Source organism: Bos grunniens, chromosome 7 (genome assembly GCF_055505025.1).
Source record: "Bos grunniens cultivar Pamir isolate PY7600 chromosome 7, Bosgru_T2T1.0, whole genome shotgun sequence".
Lineage (NCBI taxonomy): Eukaryota > Metazoa > Chordata > Mammalia > Artiodactyla > Bovidae > Bos > Bos grunniens.
The window spans coordinates 37400333-37424705 of record NC_141171.1 but is presented as its reverse complement, the minus strand read 5'-3'; the positions used below and the strand labels follow the sequence as shown (position 1 = coordinate 37424705).

At 43.4% G+C, this 24373-nt stretch overlaps 1 protein-coding gene across 5 annotated transcripts in view; it reads right to left on the bottom strand.

Moving 5' to 3' along the window:
* The window catches only part of SEMA6A (semaphorin 6A), a 131933-nt gene that overhangs the window by 58948 nt on the left and 48612 nt on the right, over positions 1–24373 (bottom strand). For all 5 annotated transcript variants that reach the window (XM_086410781.1, XM_086410782.1, XM_086410784.1 and 2 more), the window contains exons 2-3: positions 7162–7299; positions 4548–4665 (exon numbers count right to left, since the gene is read on the bottom strand). In XM_086410781.1, coding sequence (XP_086266907.1) covers positions 4548–4665; positions 7162–7261 — 218 coding nt within the window. In that variant the 5' untranslated portion in view covers positions 7262–7299. The remainder of the gene's footprint in view (positions 1–4547; positions 4666–7161; positions 7300–24373) is intronic.

Sequence of the window (24373 nt, the reverse complement as noted above, 5' to 3'; positions counted from 1 at the left end):
CATTCAAGGCAGATAAATCCACATCCATGTTATTAAAAACAAGATCCGAGGGCAAGAAGAAGGGGAGGGTTCAGCTTCTAAGAGATGCTTCAGGAACACATTCAGCACCTTCAGAGAAATCATGGCATCTTGCCACCTTTTATGAAAACTTTCCAGTAGTCTCTCGCATCCCGTAACAATAACATCTGTATGTACGTACGTAGTTTAGGTGGGAGATGTCTGAAAGTTAAATAGGCTTCCAAACTAGCACACAGATGGGTTCGCATGGCCTTTCACTTGGTATTCAACATGCTACAGTTGTTCATCAAGAGAGCTAACAAAAAGCTAACGTCTATCTCCATCATTTTTTCGAAAACATATTTTCAGCTTTACCTTTGATGATTTGATTGACAAGACGCAAGACGATAAAGGTAAAATTATTTCCAGAAGCCACTCTTTTTCACACAGTGATGGTCAATTAAGGTTAAGATGTACTTGAGCTAAAGTTTACATTTCTTGCTTCTTTCTGTTCACCTTCCTGTTTTGCTGAGAACTTGGTTGTCTTTATGATTTGCTGCCAATCTCCCCTTGGAAGGGGAGAAACAGAATGAGCAGCTCAGGTGTGGGGCTATATTTAAACATCCCCTTCTGTGTGAGCTGAGTACAAGGGCGTTTTTGTCTGGAATTCAGAAGAAAGAAAAGAAAAGCGCTACATTCAACTGAGGAGATGGGGGGCTAGTGAGGGAAAGCAAAACAGCTCGTTTTCCCTTGAAATAACATTGACTTTTTCTAAAATGCAGGAAGTCCTGGGGCTGGAAAATTACCCACAGCTTTAAAGCAAGACCTCAAGGCTCCCATGCAGACATTCAGGGCCCCTCATTACTTAAAAGAAAGGGAAAGGGGAGAAGGGAAGAAAGAAAAAAGAAAGAAAAGAGAAAGAAAAAAGTGAATCCTGCTGTCAGGATTCACTTCCATTTTTCCCCCCAGTTCTTTGGAAATCTGTTTGCTACTACTTTTAGGGAAAGAACAACAGCGAAAAACAGAAATAAAAACAGGCTTTCTCCTATGAAAGTAAAAGGAGGGGGTAAGGCAGTTGGCCTATAAAATTCCCTTGCCCTTGTGAGTGTGTGTGAGTGTGTATGTGTGTGTAAGAGTGGTGAGGGAGAGAGAGAGGAGCCTGTTTTGTAAATTGCTGAATTGGAAAGTTCTTCAGACTCCAGTAGGGTGCCAGAACTGCTCTGCCCTTTAACTCCGAGGCAGTTTTATGGCATTCCTTTATTGCTTGTTTGACTTTATTGGCGGTGCTGTGGGTCAGGTTCATTATTGGAGTGGAATTGCCTATTACTTTGGTATCAGCTTTGAGATGACTCTAGATTTTTTCTGGCCCTGCCTCTCCTTAAAACTTTAAGTAGGAGCTGAACATATGAACTGTAAATTAACATCTGATTAATATGCACTGGCAATTCCTCAGAAAGCTCTTGATTGCCACCCCCCCCACCCCTTTGGCATGGCCTGTTTATGTTAATTAGCAGTTCAGAGATTAAACAACAAAAAAAGAATTTACAAAATGGATAATAATAAAGCAGAACTGAAAAGGGGCGTTGCTCATCAAGCTTCACTCAGTCCCTGGGTTCTGGCTGGGGACATGGCTTCTGATAGCTGACACCCATTGTCTAGAAGAACTGGGGAGCCTTTTAAAAATAAAAATTCTATGAATGAAATCTCCTTTGGACAGTGGCAATATTTTTCAGTCTCCAAGAGATCACAGTGCCCAACACACAGAACGATGCATTATGCTAAACCACATATCAAGGGTCAGGGGGTTTTCCCCAGCACCGTGTGTGCATCCCGGGTTTGTACGCTGCTCTTACTGAACTCAGTTACTTGAACACAAACTGACTCAATCCTAGGACTTCCTCTTCCCCTCTCCAGTGAGCACCACTGAACTATGTTGGCATGACTTGAGTCTGGGGAAGGATTTCACTTTAAATCATGTTAGTGGCTGCCTGGGAACGTGGATCTCTTGGGGCTCTGTTGGGAAATGTGAAATTTAAGAGAGAGGAGAGACCCTAAATATGCAAACCACAGAAATCATTTAGGAATTTTTCCAGGGGTGCGTACTCCAGGGAAGTGACTGCACAAAGTGAAAACCAACATGTCAATACTAGCTGTTACAGATTTGACTTTTAACCAAGGTCAAGATTTGACCTTTAACCAAAGATGAGTCTGTCTTATAGTGTTACAAAAGTGAATGTGTTTCTCCTTTGTTTCCTTCTTTCCTTTCTTCTTTTCTTGGGGTCAGGAGTTAGGATGAAACAGTCTTGGTTTTAACAAAGTGTTAATATTGGTCACTTTAAAGTCTGCACAGCACCTTGTTCCTAACTCTGGTGCCCCTTGGACTGTTTCACAGCCAAGTTAAAGTCATCAGGTCGTTGGTTATGTTTCTTTTCCCCTAAAGACTGGCTTGCAAAGTGAAAAATTCATAGAAGATTCTTGAGTCAGCCTATTTCTCACAGATATAATGTTTAATCATTTGTTTTGAACAGCCTTTAGCTAACTGGGTACAAATGTAATCTTCCATCCCTGTTACATTTAGGAAACTGAAAATGGTATTTAAGAGGGAGCTAATACTTTCCAGTGGTCATGTATGGATGTGAGAGTTGGACTGTGAAGAAAGCTGAGTGCCGAAAAATTGATGCTTTTGAACTGTGGTGTTGGAGAAGACTCTTGAGAGTCCCTTGGACTGCAAGGAGATCCAAGCAGTCCATCCTAAAGGAGATCAGTCCTGGTGTTCATTGGAAGGACTGATGCTGAAGCTGAAACTCCAATACTTTGGCCACTGCATGCGAAGAGTTGACTCACTGGAAAAGATGTTGGGAGGAATTGGGGGCAGGAGGAGAAGGGGATGACAGAGGATGAGATGGCTGGATGGCATCACCAACTCAATGGACATGAGTTTGGGTGAATTCCGGGAGTTGGTGATGGACAGGGAGGCCTGGTGTGCTGCAATTCATGGGGTCGCAAAGAGTCAGACATGACTGAGTGACTGAACTGAACTGAACTGAATACTCTCCCAGAGAGGTGGCTACTGGGGACTCATTGGAATGTTTTTAATGAATACCCACAGTGGCTACTGTTCTTGGGGAAAAGCTATTAGAAGGTTATTACCAGGACAAGTAGGCCTTCCATGGCTCAGTAGGCTGCAGAGCACAGACAGTAGTGGCCTAGACTCTAGAGAAAGACTATTCCAGTTCAAATCCTGCCCGTGTCGTTCTGACCCAGTCATTCCACCTTTGTGCACTTTGGTTTCTTCCTGGTATACATGGGGATGAAAACAGCTCTAACTCAAAGGGTTTTGTTTTTTTTTTTTTGCCCCAGGATTGAATGAATTAACATTTATAAAGAACTTACAACTATATTTTCAATTTATATAGCACATACAATAAGTATGTACTCAGTGTTTGTGAAGTAGAATTTTTAGAAAGTGCTTTGGCATTGTTCCCTGTGACCAAAATGTAGGGTACTCATAGGATATTTTAATCTAGCCAGTGTTTTTTTTTTTTAACTTTACATTGTATAGCTTGTATTTTCAGAACATCTAAGTGCTTTGAAGGAACCAGCACTGTTATTATTTACTTTACTTGTGTTCACAGCCAGACAGGTACTACAAACATAATCTCTATTTCTCCTTCCCAGTGTAAAACGATCAGTCTAGACCCAGGTTATAACACAGTGGACCCCCACAAGATAGTGCTCCTTGTTGCTGTTTATTTAGAAATATTTTGAATAAGCCACAACCCCTGTCCCCAATGGGGGATCATGTATTTTTAGAATCCCAGGGGACACCCTTAAGAAATTCTACTCTAGTCTCTACTCTAGTCTCTTATTTAACAGAGGACACTGGACAGCCAGAGAAGTTGTGGTCCAGGTAAGTTAAGAGTAGAGTTGAAACAAAACCTAAATCCATATGATCCCTGTCTGGGTAGTAGTCTTACCAGGCCATTCATCCTTAAGACATGGTCTGTTTGAATAACATTTCCTCAGTGGATGAGTATTTTCTGAACTAGATCCCTATCAAAAACTTCTACTGGGTGGCTGCTGCCATTCTGCTAAAGTAATAATATATACTATATATTATCTGCAAAAATACAGGTTTAACATACACCCACCCACAGATACATTCAACTTAATTTGATACATGTTGACACATTCAACTTAATTTAGCAAGTATCAAGGAGAGAACACTTTATGCTATGCTTGAGTAAATATCTGTGTATACTGTATGTGTGTATATACATATATATGTATATACACAATGTTCAAGATAAACCGTGGATTGAGTTTAAACTCCAAAATATGCAATTATTTCTATCCAAATCCACTTCATGAAGTTAAAAGGACACAGAAAGTCTTGAAAGAATGGTTGCTTGACAAATGAAAGTAGCCTTTAAATGAAGTAACACTCTCTTTGGGAATGTCAGGATCTTTACTATGAGGCAGAGTGTGGACATTTAGGTATTAGGCCCGTTGGATGCTCCAAAGGCAAACACGGGGGAAAGGGGGCTCACCTGGCAGCAATGTAGAGGGTTCTGTTCATGATCACGATCATTTGGATGTCCAGCCTGTGCCTCTGCGTGGTGTTCCGTCCTGGCTTGTGGCCCACAAACACCGGATACTGTTTTGTATCTGTGAAAAGAGGACATGGGGCAAGAGAGGGAAGAGGAACTCAAGCCAAGAATTGACAGGGCCGGGGCGGGCGGAAGGGGGTGGCCGCAGAACAAAACCATATTGAAGTCCAACCATGCCACCATTTTCCATTTCCACGCAGGTCTGTTATTTTAGGAAATGTTGTGATAGAAAAGTGCTCTTTAAGGATAATTGAGTTACAGTTTCATTTCCTGATGCTAATAAGCCTGGGCTTAGATTTCCGAGTGTCAGTCTTTCTGACTTGTCCCTCTTTCTGGGGGGTTAAACTTGCCAGTGAACCCTTTACATGAAGGTGCTCTTTTCTTGCCCAGTTTTCTTTTCATCTTCTTTAGAGTGCTAAGCCTGAGGGGCAGTCTGCCAAAGATCTTGTCTCCGGACAAAACTATTTCAAAGCAGCCTTCCCATCAATCACCACAAAGGCAATGTGGTCTGGAGGCAAGAGCCCTCGTCCAGGAGCCAGAAGGAAAATACAGTCTCCACAGGCGTCCAGCTGGAATAATCTACTATTGAAGGCAGCTCCGCTAGGTCGGCTGGCATTCTAGGAACTGTGGGAAGTTCACTCTCAAGTTAAGCAATTGGCTAATCTCACAGAAATGGGGACTTTGACAGGACAGGGTCAAACTGAGTGTAGCCAGTCGGGTGATCTGGAATTTTCCCTGACCTGCAGAGTCAGTGAGTGTATTTCTCCTTTTCTGCAGTTCTCCTCAGTGGAGAATAGGCAATTTGTAATAATACCTGACCTTTGGAAATACCTACATCTCAAAAATCTCTCTGCCTTTAAACCTATGATCTCCAGAGCACTGGCAGTCCTTCAGAGAAACCAAGGGGGGAAAAAGATGAGTCACATTTAAAAGGCAGTTGTTTTGGGGGGTGAGAGGAATATAAATAATGACTCAAAATCCATTCATAGATTAATGCTCTGACCCACACACCTTAAACCCCTGTAGCCTCTGAGTCTGACTCACTCTTAGAGACTTACTCACAACCATGCTTGGTATGGGATTATCTTGTACTTTCCCTTCCACTGCTCTGAAATTTTATCTACCCATTCACCAAGGAAGTTGCTAAAACAATTAATTCCTGTCTCTGTCCTGTCAAAGATTTGAGTGTCCACTGAAGTATGGTTTTCAGCAACATATTTGGGGTCTCTTTCTTATTTATTTATTCATTTTTTCTCCTGGAGTCTCTTCTGCACAGGGGCACCAAAGATAGAATACTTACCTCAAATGGAGATAAATGCTTATTAAGGTTTAGTACCTTGAGTTAGGTGGAGGAAGGAAATGGCAAGCCACTCCAGTGTTCTTGCCTGGAGAATCCCCATGGACAGAGGAGCCTGGTGGGCTACAGTCCATGGGGTCACAAAAGAGTTGGATACGACTAAGGCGACTTGGCATGCACACACACCACTTCAAGAATGATGATTTCAAACTACACAGTCTGGTCCTTAGTCATACCGTAACTTTTGTTCTTAATTAGAGGTGTAAAGCCTTGCCACCTCACCTTCATGTAAAATTACTTCTTTTTACAACCTAGACCGTCCGGCAGAAAGCTGGGTGGACGGCGTTAGTATCATAATATTACTGTCAAATACCTTTTTAAACACCCATTCAGTGTTTGAGGATAACTACTGTGAAGATAGATATTTGGGTAAAATGCTTTCCCCTTTACTGTGATAAAATATTTTATCTTTTGGAGAAAAGGAAAAAAAGTAGTTAATTGTCTATTTCCACACGTAGGTAGAATTGTCCTCTTTTGAGGAGTCAACTGACCTTTTCATCATGGTGCTTTCTACCCTTGATATTGAAGCAGAGATCAAAAGAAAGTTATGAACAGTTAAACCAGGTCCACTGGGAATTCAGAAGCACTTTAAGTCTTGCAATGATATACTTCTGAGTCTAAACAAAAGTTAATTTTTGTCCCAGTCTTCTTTTCTGTTGTAACAATGCCTCTGTATTCGTTACCCCATGAAAATGTGCAGTCCTGGCAACACCCAGAAGACCGTGATGTTCTCCCGCAGCTGGTTTCTAGGTGTGATCACAGCCTCCTTGTAGTAACTCAGACTTCATTGGAGGTACTGAGGGCTATTTCAAATCCTCACACAAGTATGTCCCCGCAACCTCGTTTATTGGAGTCATAGAACAGTCATCCCACCAGTTTGACTAGACTTGAATTATCCACCGTCCCAGGTGGCACTCCCTGGGTGGGGAAGATCCCCTGGAGGAGGGCATGGCAACCCACTCCAGTACTGTTGCCTGGAGAATCTCATGGACAGAGGAGCCTGGAGGGCTACAGTCCATGGGGTCGCAAAGAGTTGGACACGACTGAAGCAACTTAGCACGCACACATGCATGCCATCCACACAAGTTTAAGTGACTAACAAGTCTCCTCTTCTATGAAATGTTTAATGTGTGTCTTTTGCCGGTTGACACAGGCACAAGTGCCCACGGACAGAGTGAGAGAGAGGTGGATACTTACAGTTGCCATGCGAAATACTGATTGGCTCAGAATCTTCTGGGAAAGCAGCCCCAGCACAGTGTAGCAGTGTGAAATATAGCAGCAAGGCTTCTGACCTCATAGTAGTTCAGCGGGGAGACTTTACTTCTCTACTTCACCCTGCCAAAGAGCAAAGAAGGGATTTTTATTCTTTTCTCTTTTTTTTGCAAGTCAGTTTTATTCCACTCCATAAAATCAAATGGCCTTGAAGATAAATTTTAGAGAAAGGGGCCTCTGTGTTCTATCTTTCTCATGGTGGATACACTCGTGATGGTATTTTGCAGAAGGAACCTGTGTCTTATCACTCACTGCACCCTCCTCCCTCATGCATAGGAGCCCTTTTGCAAAATTTCTCCCAAACCAGTGACTCAGAGTCTTGGTTCTTTTGCCCTGAGCCATCGTGAGGCCATTATGTGTGACTATTTCACAATCACGAAATGACATTCTGAAAAATGTGGATAATTGAGAATGCTTTTTCCCCCCTTTTAATGTAAATGTATATATTTTTTTCTTCTCAGCAGGTTTAGAGCGACATGCCATCCCCAGACATGTTCTGTGTGGCCACCCCAGGATCTTTCAGAATTTTGAAATAGTTCCCCAATATTGAAAAATTAGAAGGTTCCTACCTTTCTTTAGAAAAATCAGAATATCCGACATACTGACCTAAATGACAGTTTCCTTCAAGCATTATGCTCTCAGCCACAAACACCACCACCCCACCTGACCCCCAACACCTGTACTGGCCCAGTTCAATGATTTCTACTACCCCCTTGACCCCTTAGTTGAGATTTTCACTCCTGGTTATGTAATTCTACAGTAATTCTATAGTGACCTTAGACATAAATAAAGTCACACAATCTATGTTTAAAAAGAAAGAAATGGATCCTTTCAGTCTCTGTGGAGAATGTTACAGGCAGCATCTGAAACCACATCCTGAATAGTATTGTTGACTCTGAAAAAACCCTATCTTTGTATATTTTAGTGTCAGATGCTGCCATGTGGTGAAATGGTAGTGAATAAAAATGCCAGATACACTGTTCTACCCATCTGCATTTTCTTAAAGATGCTCTTTATGTGTAGGAAAAAAATCTCCTAAATCATTAGAAGTAGAAACACTCCCACGTGGGGCTGCCGGATACAGTGAAAGGAAAGTCGTAAGATAGAACCTATTGCATAATTCCCAGGCATATTTCAAATAACTGTTGATCTATCAGGGAAATTAATGTAAAATGGGGATATCTTTTTATCTTTGTAAAGTCTTTGAAGTAGCCTGCCAAAGATTGTCTTTTTTGAACAAAGTTATTTCACAGTAGTGAATGATTCCATCAATCATTTAAGATTTGGGTGTAATAAAGTCAAACTTAGCAACTTACATGTCTTTGAAAGTTAATTTGGCAAACAAACTGCTAACTGACACTTTTTGGAACACACTGAATATTAGATACCTGTGTGTCTGTTCTTCATGCCAAAAAAAGCATAACAAGCCCCAAGTGTTGCATCACAACTGATAATTTCACAGACACAGCTGGGTCTTAATCATTTGTTCAATCGAAAAGTGCACATTAATTAATTTGCCTTACCTTGAAAATCAAAGAGGGAGAGAGGTTGAGAGAAAAGCCTAAGCCATTCCATATCTCCATTTCTGATGTGTAGGTTAAAATTAAACTTTAAATAATTACTTGTTCACAGGGCAGTCCATTACCCAGAGATGCAAATGTGTATTTACAGACAGGTGAAAAGCACTGCTCTAGCCATTCATTCATTTGCCAGTTCTTCCTATTCTGGAGAATCTAAACCCAAAGAGAAGCTCTGAGATGCCCTGATTTGGCTTGTCAGGGCTTCTGTTCAGTGTAACATTAAGGAGGAGAAATCAATCACAGGAGTAAGTAAAACATAAAGCAGACCCCAATCAGAAAGTATTCGGGTAAGAGGAAGTGGCAACCTTTACCAAGGGCTCAAGAGCAATATCATAGTATTGTACAGAAGCCTTCACCTCTGAGAGTTTGCAGCACACTGCGGAAGAATAATGGAGACTCAACAACCGGTTCTCATTCCTTTAGAAATCTTTGAGAATATCTGTATCCTTTTAAAGATTAACTTTTCTTGACATGACAAAGGAGTCTGTATCCTCCCACAATTACATCCATCTTTGTACAGATGTCCTCCAGCTAATGAGACAAAGTCCCACTATCTGTCTCCCAGTTTTAATTTTTTCCATCTTAACGAGTCCATGGATTGATGCAACACTCTCAAACCCAGATGCTGGCAGGAAGAGCAATGCATGAAGAGGAAATCTCTTATGCAATCCAATGGCTTTTTTTCCCCAATCCTTAAACCTTGCCCCGATCATGGTTGAGATGGGTTATTTAAACATCTCCAGGTTTACAGGAGGGCTCTATACCAGGAAAAATATCTGTTTTATGTGTCTTCCTCTCATCATATCATCAGGTTTTTAACATGTACATCATATGGGTGAAAGTGTTCTGGCAGTCCCAGTTAATCTTGGCTAGTCCACATGAATGCTTCATAATTTTCTTCAGCTGAGGTTTTGATGTATCATTCCCTTTATACAGAACTTTGGGCTCTAACCCTTGTAAATAAGTAGACAATATATTTTCCTGTTGAAACAATGACTTTGTGGAGAAATCCCAATTCAATAACATTGTCATTTTCTATCCTGTTGAACATGGGCTGAGTCTCTCTGCTAAGACTATAGCATACAGACTTGTACTAGCCCAGGAGAATAAAAACAAATAAGAACTCTCCACTGCTTTGCAACATCTTGAGCTAGCTGAGTTGCTGCTATGGGGTTGTTTAAGTGATCGGGAAACTCTGTAAAGTATAGGATGGGGCTTCCCAGGTGGCACAGTGGTAGAGAATCTGCCTGCCAAGCAGGAGACACGGGTTTGATCCCTGAGTCAGGAAGATCCCCTGGAGAAGGAAATGGCAACCCACTCCAGTATTCCTTCCTGGGAAATTCCAGGGAGAGAGGAGCCTGGTGGGCTACAGTCCATGGAGTTGCAAAGAGTCGGACACAACTGAGCAACTAAACAACAACATATAGGATATTTATAGGCATCTGTAGACTCTTGTTAATTTCCCTCTCTGTGACTGTGCTTGTATAGGCTGAAAATGATTTAGACTTGATCAGCTACCCAGAATATTAGATCCTGGGAAGAGTATCAATATGAGGATTCTAAACAAACACATTTACTTCAAAAATAAGCTTATTACGCTTGAATTTTCTTTTTTTTTTTTTTCCTCTTTTTTTTTTTTTCTAATTATTTTATTTTTAAACTTTACATAATTGTATTAGTTTTGCCAAATATCAAAATGACATTGTCTCAGTCTTCCATTATTCTTAGCCCGAAGAGAAATGACCCCTGTAAAATATACCATCCCTAAAACATGATATTCCAGCACTTTTCTAACCCGCAAAATTCACTAGAAAACCCTAAGAATAGGCAGACGAAGTTAATGGGTAAAAAAGACATCCCAAAGACAATGGTGGGAACGTTTCCCCTGGGGGAGGGCTGGCCCCTCTCCTGTGGACAGCAGCCACACGGCTCTGGAGTGCTGGCCTGCTGCAGTGTTGGCCGGCAAAGCCAGCTCTCTGAGTTCTTCTTTTCCTTAAGAAGCCAGAAAGCTAAAGTTGTATGTTAAATCTCCTATTTTTTTTTTCCCCCTAAATGTTGGCAACTAATTTAGTGTTTTTCTTCTCTGTGAGTCAGTTTGTTCAAATCCTACAAGTTTGTGAGCCCAAGTAGAATTTTCTGGGGCAGGATCTGGGGAGTAGTGGGTAGAGGATTGGAACTAGCATTGGGCAAAGTGAGCAGTTTCCTGGCTGGGTGGGCTTATCATGGCTTCTCAGTCATGTGGCACTTGTGAAATTAACCTGATTAATAAGAAGCAAGATGTGACCACTTGTGACCTCATTCTTTGACTTCATAACCATTTCTGGTTCTTGTGACATCCCCTTCACTTCATGCTTTTACTGACACAATGACTTCTGTATGATGAGGGTGGGGGGTAAATAGAAACCCCAGTTATTGTTGATACATGCAAGTCAATGGGCATTGCTGTTTTTAAAGACCCAAGTGGGCTGTTCCACATACTATCTATGTGTTCAGCTGTAGCATCATTGTACCTGGACTTGGCTATATGGATACAGCTTGCATCTGATTTGTTACAACCATTCTTCCGGAATGTTGGTAACCAGTGAACATTTTAATAGTAAGTGGTAATATGAGAAAATAATTTATCTGGAAACTTGCAAATGCAAAATGCTCTTGTGATAACTCTTAAGTATAGCCTAGAAATAAAAAGGAAATGATGGTAGTAGCCCTTTTTTTTTTTTCTGTGAGGAAAAGCATTTGCTAACGTTTCTTTTTAAAAGCACATTTTCTACTAATGTCATAGGAAGTTTAAAAGGTAATCATTAGTTCACTCCATCATTAATAGATGGAAGGTGTGATGCTGGGTAAATCTCATAGCCACGCTGACTCCTACTTTCCTCACCTGTACAGTGAAGGGATATAAAATATAATGGCCTATGAAAACTGCTCTGAGCTCTGAGACTAGAGCAATTACAATTCTAGGTGATTCTGCCAGTACGTGATGGTGATTTGGGAGGACAGTGCATGCAGTGACCCTGAACTGGATGCTACGAGGCCACGGACACCTTGTGGAGGTGTGGGGCTGGGACGGGAGTCTAGGCAGGGTGGGCACTGGGGCTCCAGACAGCAGGAGAGGCAGCTGGGCTCTGCGGTGATTGTGTTAGCCCCCCTCTGAGATGACCACAGAGGTGGGAACAGAACAAACTCCATGCACCTAGAGGATGCTCTTTCCAAAGAGAATAGGGCTGGGTTTTTTCTGTATTCTTTCCTGAAAGTGAAAGTCACTCAGTCGTGTCTGACTCTTCATGACCCCATGGACTATACAGTCCCTGGAATTCTCCAGGCCAGAATACTGGAGTGGGTAGCCTTTCCCTTCTCCAGGGGATCTTCCTGACCCAGGAATTGCACTGGGGTCTCCTGTATTGCAGGCGGATTCTTTACCAACTGTTACCAGGGAAGCCAGTATCCTTTCCTGGTTGCCCCTAAATTGCATATGGTTTGGAAACTCTAGGGGCCATATTGTGTCACTGGTTCTGTATGTGGCAAACGGGAGGAATGGAACAGGCTCTCTTCAACTTTGCTCCTTGAGGACTGCAATAGACAACATACCAACTGTGGAAAGTTCCTCAAGCTGGGGCAAAAGAACCATGACGCTGCCTACGGTTAACATCAGGACAAAGTTCAAGGCCCATAGCTAGTTCTGACCTGGTTGAGGAGATCGCTGTTGTTACAATTGAGTCACATTTGGAGTTTAGTCAGGTTTTACTCTAAGGATGACATTTTCATTTTTATTGCCCAGCTTTCTGACCTCTTCATCTTTGTCTTTACAACATGACTATCTTGAAAAAATCTGAAGTGAATCTGGCGTAAAAGCTTTTGCTTGAAATGAAATGATGGTTAATAATCCTAGGGAGGCAGTGGGAGCAGAGGGCAGGAACACAGGACTTGAATGCCTTTGCTCCATTCATGGGTTGGGACCTCTGGAGAGATGCTGAAGATCTCTGAGCTTTGGATTTCTCATCACGAAAGTGGCTAAAATCGCTTCTCAAGATTGTGAGATAACGCACATAGAAAATGGTAGCCCTCCACAAACATCTGCTCATTCTTCAGTTGAGATACTAAAAATTGCCTTTTAACAGGTTTTCTTGGGATTCTTTGAATTCCCAGATTAACGGCTGGAGCTCTATGTCTTCAGTAGGAGAAGCAGTTCTCTCCTCCTTTTCCTTCCCTCCATCCCTCCCCTCCTCCTTCCGGCCCCTAAGCTTCTTCTCTGGAGGGAGAGTCTGTCTCACATGGCACAGCTCACATTGTGTGATTTTAAAAATGTGAATCATAGCACTCTCACAAATGCAAAGGAAAACATTGGTGTGGACACTGGTGAAGGGTGGGGTGGAAGTGAAAGTTTATTGAGCACCTTCTATGTGTGACACACATGTTTGTTATTTTAATTAAATATCACAGCAATCCAGAGAGACAGGCCATATGCTCTCCATTGTGCAGACAAGGAAACTGAGGCTCAAAAGGATAAGTAACGTGTCCAGTCAATATTTACAGCCCATCAGTAAAAGGGGAAAGCCAGGAAACCAAGACAGGGCTCATGCATAGTCGCTCAGTCATGTCTGACTCTTTGTTACCCCATGGACTATAGCCTGCCAGGCTCCTCTGTCTGTGGGACTTTTCAGGCAAGAATACTGAAGTGGAGTGCCATTTCCTCCTCCAGGGGATCTTCCCCACCCAGGGATCAAACCTGTGTCTCTTGCATCTTCTGCATTGGCAGGTGAATTCTTTACCATTAGCACCACCGGGGTTGAGCCAGGGCTATGTGATGCCAAAGTGGATGTCTTTCCTAGCATGTCAAAGAAAGGGGAACAGACAGAAGGTTGGAAAGAGAGAGAGGCTGGCATAAATGGAAACTGCACCTAATGATCACAGTTGGATATAGGTTGATACATCTGTGCTTAGGTGGACAGAGTGGCTGAAAGTCCCTAATGGCTTCAGTAATAATAAAAAAAAATCTCTAAAAGGAGTACACAGGCACTTGCAAACGTGTAGGCACGCAAAGGCTCATTCTGCTTTATGGCCTGGTGATTGCAGGCTGAAGGTAGTAGAAAGATTCAAATGCTTCTCGACCACAGTTTTAGGAGGTATAGATGAGCTCGTGACACCTCTTTGTTAAGTAGAACCACTTGCTTGCTGGCAGCTCCCTCAAGAGTGATGTTTTAAAATAAATACATCATGGAGAACATTGTCTGTGATGAAGGGTGAAAACAAAGCTGCCTGTTTCAGGAGCTGAGAGGATAAATAGATTTGGACACTCTTTAAGTCCAAGTAGGGAACCTCTGCTCAGAGAAAAGGTGGGGAGCGGATGTCAGTACAGAAAATCCAGTTTGCTGAATGCTGGAGATTGAAGGTTATTCCTGTATCAAGGGGACAGTTCAAGAATCAAAGTGTTTAAATGGCAGGTGTCCTTCCCTGGCCTGGGCCTCCCTGTTCCACGGGCTGCAGCATGATAGGGATGGCCACAGAAGAACCCCTCCCACATGGAGGTAGGGACAACTGGGACCTGCTGGTCTGGTTGAAATGTCTACTGTACGCAGTCTTCACAGGTCATGTTGGCCACCTGCTGGGCGATGTTGCGTGAGGATACAAGTTTTATGCCCATGAGAAAAACAGTTCTAGCCTTCAAGTAAAGCATCTGATCTTTTTCTCCTCCTCTTCTCAGCCATTAACAGAGACATAAAAGCTCCCATGTCAGGGGAAAGGGAAGTAGCACAGACCGAACTTCAACACATTTTGGAGAAGGATGATGGCATTCAGTGGAGTACGGTAATAAATATCGACTGTGTTTAATAGGTGTCCTATTTTAGATCTGAAACCACTGTCACAAAGGAGCAGGAAAACAGCTGTGAATTCAGAAGTCCTTTTAGGAAAAAAATTTTTTTTAGAAAAATAAAGGTTGGTTGTAAACCTATGATACTTTGGAGGAGAGAAGGAAAGTCTGGTCTTTCAGGTGATGAAGTCTTTGTTATGATCATTTTCTTCCTTTCTACCAAGGCTCTCCCCACCCCATCAATGCTTGAGGCGGTGTATTTAATGCACGTTTCTTGGCTGTTTAAGATACAGTCTCGTGACTCGTTAGGGCTCCGCAGTTACAGGCATGATCTTGGCAATCTATGCAGAAAAGACTGTGGCAGGCTCCCTTGATCTCAGAAAGCTGCCACCATCCCAACCATGTTTACCCACATCACACCCTAGCTCCCTGCCATCTCTGTGCTTCTCGATTTTTTGTAATATTGCTGCCCTCAAACATCTGCTCCAGAGATAGGAACAGATACCTGCTTTGTTTTGCTGTTGAGGAAACTGAGGCCCTGAGAAGTGAGATCATTTTGGCAAATGTCGTGCAGCTGAGAACTGGCAATGCTGAGCAGCCATTGAGGACTCCGGACGCCAGCCCCGAGCTCTGTCCCTGTGTTACATGGCTTTCGGAAAGGAAGCCAAGGCTCATTCATTTCTCCTTGGCTTTCTGCCTGATGTTCATTACTTCCATCACTCGCTCTCCCTCTTACTGGTTCCCTGCTTTCTGCCAGGAGCCAGGCTCTGTGCTGGATGCTGTGTCTCAGCCAGAGATGGAAAAAACTAGATCTCTTCGCCTCCTCAGGACCTTGCTGTCCTAGTAGGTGGGCCCGACAGTTCTAGATCATTGTCCAAAAATAGAACTCCTAGACAATCATTTTTACAAAAGAAATTAAAATTCTGTTGGGGAGAATACTATCTGGAGGGTGCAGGTGTTGCAGAGGAACGTGGGCGGGATGCTCAGCGAGACCTCTGTTTGGAGAAAGCCTTGGCAGGTTGCACGACTGTTCACCGTGGATGGTGGGGGTTAGAGGAGAAGCCGGTCAGAGGACATTTCCGGTCGAAGGGCCGGGTCTGGAGATCAGGGCATTGAAATGGGTGAACCCATGCTGATCAGACTTTCAGATGCTTTCAAATGGGGCCATTTCACTCTCTGCTTAAGGAATTTCAAATATTTGTCTGAAGTAATGAATGGATTTTTTTTTTTTTTTTAACTTCACCCAAAGTTCAGTTTAAAGAACGTAGCTCAGAATGTAGCTCTGGTATCTGATTATTTTTTCCTTCTAAGAATATGACAGAAGAAGAAAAAGTGGTGTCGGGGGCAACTCTGAGGGAAGAGCTGAGAATATTGGTGTTTATTCTTTCAAGGTGCTGTGTATGTGAGTTATTGTCATATTACTCTCCCTGGTTTTCTACACATTTGTGATTTCATTAAAAATGAAAGAGGGCAAAACTAACATGCCTAAATTGAAGGCAATTTTGGCCAGCCCTTAGAAAGATATTTGCAGAGTAATTTTAAAGGGAACAAATGAAGGATATTACTGACTGGAGTTTTCCATGAACCTTTGTCAAAACCCTGAGCTGATTTAAATCAAAACGGAGCAATGGCTGCCCTTTGTCAGGATGATTCTCCCTTGTAATCACTCCTGTGTTTGGTCTCAGTATAATTTACAGAAAGCAGAATCTCCCAGCCATACCTCTGAGGCTCAGGTGGCTGAGGGATTGTGGTCATTCCCGATTTTGGAGTGAAAGTCCACCGTAGACATGAGAGAGAATTAAGAACAACTTGCAAGTTTCTCCTTTTGAGCTCTGAATAACAGTCCCAAATAACAGTATCACCAAGCACAAAAGACTGAAACTGACAGAATCCTATACATTTTTACTGCTGTTTTTGGTAAGGAGTTTAAGATCACGGAGTAAAAATCATTTCCTTAAACTAAGCTTTTGAAATAGATTTTCTGGTGTTTACTGCGTGCCATCTTTCATGGTATTTCTTGTCTCTTTCAGTGAACTCTGATGCTCTCCCAGTACCCTGGAAACCCAAAGTAGAGTTTATATCTGACTACAAGCTTCTGATTTTAGACCTGCTATAATTTCAGGATCTGTTCATCACACAGCATGATATTGCTGACCAGTACTTATCAGCAGTAGAAATCTCCATACACAGCGGACTATTTGTCTCTCTGTGTGCAGACACATCCAGAACAGAAATGAGATGAAAGCATTGTCTCTTGAATTTCCATAATTCTCTTATATTCTTTAGGACATTCATTTCATTTATGAAAAGGAGAAAAATAGTCCACTTTATGTCCCATTAAACTAGAGGGAAATTGCAAAGCCATACATTTAAGCCTATTTCAGGTTATTATGGTATCTGGTAGATATCGCTGCACTTTTCTGAAATAAATATCTTTACTGGCTTTGTTCATGTTCTTTACACATATGAAAGTGACTCATTAGTCCAGCTTGATTTACTTAGGGCAGGATCAGTTTGGATTGGGGTCGAAAGAGTACTATTTACTACTTACCCACTCCCTTAAGTGTTCATTTGTTTTTAATGTGAAATCCTACCTTCAAAATGAAGAACTGTTTCTAAACATCCTGAAAATAGGCTTCCTTAAGGCCACTGAGAGTCAGTTCAAGGAAATCATGAGTTTGTCTGAATGCTTCTACCACTTAGTGACTCGATTCCTTATATAGGTGACCTAAAGGTCAGTGTACAGAACCATCTGAAATCCCGTCCACTGAGATGAAGGCGGTCAGCATCCAGTTGAAGTATTTTGGTGGTGGGAGCTGGTTTTAAAAATGCCTCCTTTCTCCCTTAGTTTATAGAAAGACAAGCAAATCAGTGTTTGAAATACAGGTATATAATCCTTTATTTGTAATTACAAAACAATAACAATGCCCCCGCCCCAAATCAAGAGTTGTTTTTTTTCTATTCATTTGGTGACAAAACTTGACCTCCAGTGGCATGACACTCTATCTCTCTTAGGATGAATATTTATACATTTCACTGCAAAAACACTAATAAGCTGATTACTAGATAAGGCCTGCACTGGGAGATATGTCCCAAGTTACCTTTCTGAAATCTTAAAAATTTTAAATTTTCTGACGCATATCTGTTTCAAAGGTTTTGATAAAGAGACTATAGAATTATATTCCTCTGTCTTGAAGAGATTTAAAAATAGGAAAAAAAAAGGCGGGGGGCGGGGGGAAGGTGATCTTTTAGAGCAGAATCTGCCTGCCAATGCAGAAGATGAGGATTCGATCCCTGGGTCAGGAAGATCCCCTAGAGAGGGAAATGGCAACCCAGTCCAGTATTCTTGCCTGGAGAATCCCATGAACAGAGAAGCCTGGCGGGCTACAGTCCATGGGGGTCACAAAGGGTCAGACATGATTGAGCAACTGAGCACGCATGTACCCACTCATGGAGCACTCTGATTATCCCTAGATGTATTGTGAGATTCTCACAGAATTTAAAAAATGCAATCTGATTTCATTTTTTGAAAAAACTGTATATCTTGTTATACTTTGCTTGCAAGAATAATTCCGAGATTAGGAACTGCTGACGGAGTCATCTAGTCTCAATTTCCTCTGTTCTGTGCTCATCATGACAGGCTTCCAGGCTCCCAGCCATAACAGGGACTGAGCAGGCTTGCGCAGATAAGTGATGCTCACAGAGCAGGGCTGATCTTGGTAGAGATGGGCTCCAAGGCTCTGGTGAGCGAGTGGTGACATCCAGCAGTAGCAGAAGGTGACAGGCTCACCTGGCGAGGACGTTCCTCCCATTGAACAGCCAACCTCAGGCAGTGCCGTACTCCTTCCTCTCTGAGTTAAACACTGAGTCGTGTCAGACTCTTTGGGATCCCATGGACTATATAGTTTATGGAATTCTCCAGGCCAGAATACTGGAGTGAGTAGCCTTTCCCTTCTCCAGGGGATCTTCCCAACCCAGCAATCGAACCCAGGTCTCCCTCATTGCAGGCAGATTCTTTACCAGCTGAGCCACCAGGGAAGCCCATGAATACTGGAGTAGGTAGCCTACCCCTTTTCCAGCAGATCTTCCTAACCCAGGAATTGAACCGGGGTCTCCTGCATTGCAGGCGGATTCTTTACCAACTGAGCTATGAGGGAAGCCCAAATGGAAAGACCTCAAAGGCTTTTTTTGTGCATTTGGTGGTGGTTTCTCCAAAGGATTGTCTTCAGCCTGTAATTTTTCTCTTCCCCATGGAATTACGGTGGTAATGGCTTTCTCCAGTCCCTGTAATCAGTGGGAACTGTGGGCTCGCAGGGCCTGCCCTCTGCTTTGTTAAATGTGCATGCATGCTAAGTCACTCAGTCATGTCCGACTCTTTTGCAACCCAATGGACTGTAGCCTGCCGGGCTCCTCTGTCCACGGGATTCTCCAGGCAAGAATACTGGAGTGGGTTGCCATGCCCTCCTCCAGGGGGTCTTCCCAACCCAGGGGATTGAACCTGCGTTACCTGCGATTCTCTTTTCATGGAGAATACTACTAGGTTGCAGGATTAATGAATACAATGAAGATGCTAAATTTCAAAAATATTTTGGGAGGACAACTCTTATCTTGGGCAATGGGCAGGGCGGCAGAGGAGGAAGTCATACTCTCCTGCCCTCCTGTCTGAGGGGCTCCTCTACACACTGTTCTCTCCTTTCTTCCTCATGGAAGGGATGCTAGGCATTGGGCGCAATGGTAATCAGTTCTAACTCTGGGATAAAATGGAGGCAGATGGTTAATAGCAGGTAACCTGGACACCAGGTTAATCACTGCAGTCCAAATTATCTGGGGGCGGAAAACAGCACATGGCCATCAGCAATTAGCCTCTGAGTCTAAAAATAAATAAATAAGCCACAATTCCCGTAATTAATAGCCCAGCAGACAAATCGGTATAATTACCATCTCTGTGAGAGAGACCAGAATCAGGAGGAAAAGTGAAATTATTCAATAAGCTTGAGGGTGACAGGCAGAAACCAAATTAAAGTGCTGAGGGTTAGACGAAAGGGATGTGATAAATCAGAGAGAAAGCAAATATGTGACCTGGGCTGAGCCCAGCAGGAGTGCCGGGGCAGCTGGTCACCCAGGAACCCTGCACGTGCAGGCTCACCTTTCAGGGGAGGAAGTGGAGGAGGCGAAGGAAATACACTGATGGTTCTGAAAGCTCCTCATTGCCTGGTTACTGGAAAGCACAGAGGTGCCTCTGGGTCACCCAGGCTTTCCCTGGTGAGGATTCTAAGGTCTGAGAGTGAGATGGAAAAAAACACAGCCATGAAACACAAGGAGAGGGCATAACGCATGAACTTCTTGAAAGGGAGAGTCCACTGGTTCACTTTGAATAACTAAAGTGAAGTCTAAAGCAGAATGATTTCCTACCCTAATAGCAATAGTCTTCCTGCTCAGTTAACACAATTGTCATCTCTCCGAAGAGCAAACACAGAAAAGTCATTCCGAAGTGTTAGGCGAGAACAGGCAGTGTGCTCCTTGTGTTAATCGATTTAATAATCGGTCCTTTCCAGCAGCTCTGAGACAGGAAAGGCTGAATCTCCTCCCGAATCTTCAGTGAGGAGGGAGCAAGGTGCTCCAGAGCAGGAGGGCAAGATGATCCCTGCCCCCCGGGCACTGCTGCCTCATCTGGAAGTGAGGGGCATTCGGATGCCTCCCCCTCTACTCACACAGAAGGTGTACTTGAAGGTTGAGGGTCGTGATTCGTCATTTTCCTATGTTTTGCAAATCATTTTACTTCAAAGGAGCATAGCTTTTGTACATCATGGATTATTTCTTTAATGTTTTGGGGGTTACCAGTAAGAACACGAGGCATGAGGAAAATATCATACAAGTGTGTAGGCACTGAAGGTAAAATAAGAAACTGCCTTTGTTGGTTCCACCTTGACTCACTCATCCCTTCATTCCCTCAGGAGTCTGATATGAGCAACCAAGGCCCTGTGCAGGGGTGGCAGGGGAGACCCCCGTCATAGGTCAGTTGCGGGTTCTGCCCTTGAGGAGCCCCATGACTACTACAGAAGATAGTACACGAGCAGCTGTAGCAAAGTAGAAAGCATGTAAAAGGAAATGATGAGAGTTCACAGCACTGAGAGGTAACATCCAGGTTCCCCGGTGGCTCGGTGGTAAAGAACCTACCTGCCAAAGCAGGAGACGAGGGTTCAATCCCTGGGTTGGGAAGACCCCCTGGAGAAGGAAATAGCAACTCACTCCAATATTCTTGCCTGGGAAGTCCCATGGACAGAGGAGCCTGGCAGGCTGGGGTCTCAAAAGAGTCAGACATGACTTGGTGACTCAACAACAATGACGTTGATTCTACAACCAAAACACCTGTCGAATCTTCCTCTTCTCTGTGTACAACCTATGATCATCTAACCCACCGTCAGCTCCTGCCTGGACTATTGCAGTAGCTTCCTAATTAAACTCCCTGCTTCCACTTGGTTCTCCACCTTTTCACTCTCCATACAGCAACAGACAGTCTTTTAAAAACATGGATCAGATCATGTCCTCCTCTGCCTAAAACTCTAGTAGTTCCTTATTGCATTTACAACAGAGCTGAAACCCTCTATCCTGGGTGCAAATGGCGTCACCCATCTCCCAGACCCAGTCTTGTTCCATCCCACCATGGCCCACTTTACTCTAACCTCTCAGTTTGGATTTCCTCAAATGCACAGCTCTCTCACTCCTGCTTCTAGATTTGCTGCTCCCGGCTCCTAGAATCTCCAGTGTTCTTGCCTGGAGAATCCCAGGGACGGGAGAGCCTCGTGGGCTGCTGTCTATGGGGTCGCACAGAGTCAGGCATGACTGAAGCGACTTAGCAGCAGCAGCAGCAGCAGCTCCTAGAATAATCTTCCCCTATCCCAGTCTTTACATAGCTGGTTCACTTCTGTCCTTCAGAACTCAGTTGAAATGCCATATCCTTCAACAGGCTTTCCCTGACCCTGAAAACAGGCCAGTGCCTTTCTTCTATCTCTTTGTTCTAAATCTCTGTAATGGATTTGTCCCTCATTGATGTTCCTACATTTATATTCTTATTTGTTTCTGTCTGTCCCTTCCCTCCATGAGAATGTGAGCTTTGTATGGGCAAATTTGATTTTTGTTAATCACGGTATCTCCACATCCAGGAACAGTGAATTCCCAACAATTATTCATTGAATAATGAATAAATGTTAATCCAAGGAAGAGTGTCAGAACAGTTTCTGACAGATCAGTGTTAAAAACAAAGAAAAGAGGAGATGCAAGGGGCAAGGAGAGGTATTTTGAGATATCTGAAGGAAAACCTAGAAGACAGTTATGAGGATAGAACTAAGATCAGTGGACAGAAATTATGAGGAGATAATTTCTGCTGAAAATAAGGAGGAACTTTCTCGTAGTCCTAGTAACACAAACATGGACTGGCTCCCCTAAGGGACCAGAAGGCTGGAGGAATGCTGGGACGGAAGGAATATTGTGCATGGAGTCAGACATCGGATGTGGGGCTAGACTAGACATTGAAGGTCCCAGTAGAGAGGCTGATTGTTGATGATTCTTGGATCCTCTGATAAGTCCTTCCTCCCACATACTGAGGAAGCACTGCTTACAGCAGAAAACCACAGGTGGCCCAGCACAATCCTCCTGTTGACTTAAGCTCTTAAGATGAAATAACGTGCCAGCAATCAGAGGACCAAAGAGGATGCTGTTGGGCTTTGACCAGGCTTCATTCATTCAGGATCCCAGTTTGAGCAGCTTGTAGAGGCTGCGGGTTAGTAGCCAAAAAGTATATGCAAGGAGAGAGATGGTCACAACCTAATGACCAGAAGCCTTTTGGGCTGGGAATATTCCGTGTGCATACTGCCCAGCCTCTTCCATCTCTGTAAGGCTCACGGAAAGTCCTGAAGTGTGGGATACAGTTAAGCTCTGGTGTGTGGCCTTCCTAGGGATGCATGTCATCCACTGGCTTGTTACTAAGGCTCAATTGCCAATGACACACAGACCCCAAGAGATGATTTAACTCTGCTCTTGTCTCAAATCCCTTACCAGTGACTCATAACTTTCTCCTGACAACACAGCAGCTGGGCCAGCCAGCTGGAGAGAAGACATACAGATGTTGCTGGCTGGAGTCAGAGGGGGCTGAGGGTCTCCCATTTTCAGTCAGCCCAGAATGCTCCCGTGGGATACAGAGTTGGGGGGTGTTTCCCCCTCTGCAGACGAGAGGTGGATGGGGACATCAGCTCTGTCATGGACCATCTCCCATCCTCCAACACGTATGTGTCTTTGAGCACAAAACTCTGCAGCTCCTCTTCTTCAACTTGGAAAAGTTTTATTTCTTTGGGGACTATTAGATCCTTGAGCCAGTCCATCTGGAGAAGGTATGAGAGATAGTACTCTGGCCATGAATGAACCACCCACTCAGATGTCTGGCCTTAAAACAGATCTCCAATCAAAGAGCCTGTGAAAGGATGAGAAGATGAACGAGAGGGTAGAGGTGGGGGGCAAGGAAGGGTTGATCTTGGTTTCTGAGAAAAGGGTTTAGTACCAAGACATTAAATTAGATTAGTTGATTATACACCAGAACACTAGGAAATATATATGTGTGAAATCCTCATTTGAAATGGCTTGCTTAGGCAATGTTTTGTACACTGAAAGCACTTGTTAAATATTTGCTGATATTGATCCCAAGTGGCTTTGACTATTTTTATATATCAGCGCATTGCGTTCTGTAGCATTTGTAAAAGGGGCAAAATTTTAAGTGAAAACTGACACACAAGTCAGACTGACTAATTTTTTAAAACTGTGGTGAATATTTCAGCTTGGTTACATATGCAACCACAGTGGCTGTCTCTGAGAGTGGGAAGGACTGGGGGTCAGATGTGGGGAAAAACTCACTTTTTATGCTGTGTCCTTTTATGTTTTTTTCCCCCCAATTTTTTCCCTTATGTATGTGTTTCATTTTTGGAACAGAACTAGTTATTTTTTTAAATCTGTGTCTCCAAAGGCAAACCTGGAACACAGGCCTGCTGCTACCTGCCAATTCCCACAGTTTTCCCCAGGATCCCGTCCCCTCACAGCATGTTCAGCCAGTGGTAATGTTCTAGAATACAGGAGGAGGGTGAGGTACATTTACAGGCTCTGTAGGGTCGGCGGTTGTAACTCCATCTGTGACACAGATGAATATATACGGTGGCTGGTCGTTTACGTAACACCACAACCACCCCCTGTGCGCCATATGAATGGCTGCCTAATTTATTAACTTTCAAATAAAAATGTAACCAAGTCAGAAAGGCAGGGCGTGATGAAGTGGAATACCAAGCATCAGATGAACTCAAAGCAAATGCCCTTCATATTTAAAATTTTACTTTCTGTAAGCAAGATTACAGGGCTGTGTATGGGAGCTGATGTTTTGCTTGTTCCCTTCTGGGCAGCTCCTGGCCGCATGTTCTCTGGCATGATTGCCCTTTCTTGGCATTCACATCCCATGGCAAAGGCTGCTTCCAAAGCATCTCCAGAGGATGCCCAGTTTTTTACAAGTGGAATGAATGTTCTCTTCTGTGAACGATCACCAGAGACTCTCCCAGAATGCCTTCTCCGAGAGAAGAGGGGTCACTGACTAGAGAAAGAATGAAACTTCATGAGAAGAGCGATGGGGGATGAGTGGCAAGGTACCCACTGTACCCACGGGACATGTTGGGTGAAAAGTGTCCTTCACCCTCCCGCAGCATCCCTCTGCAGG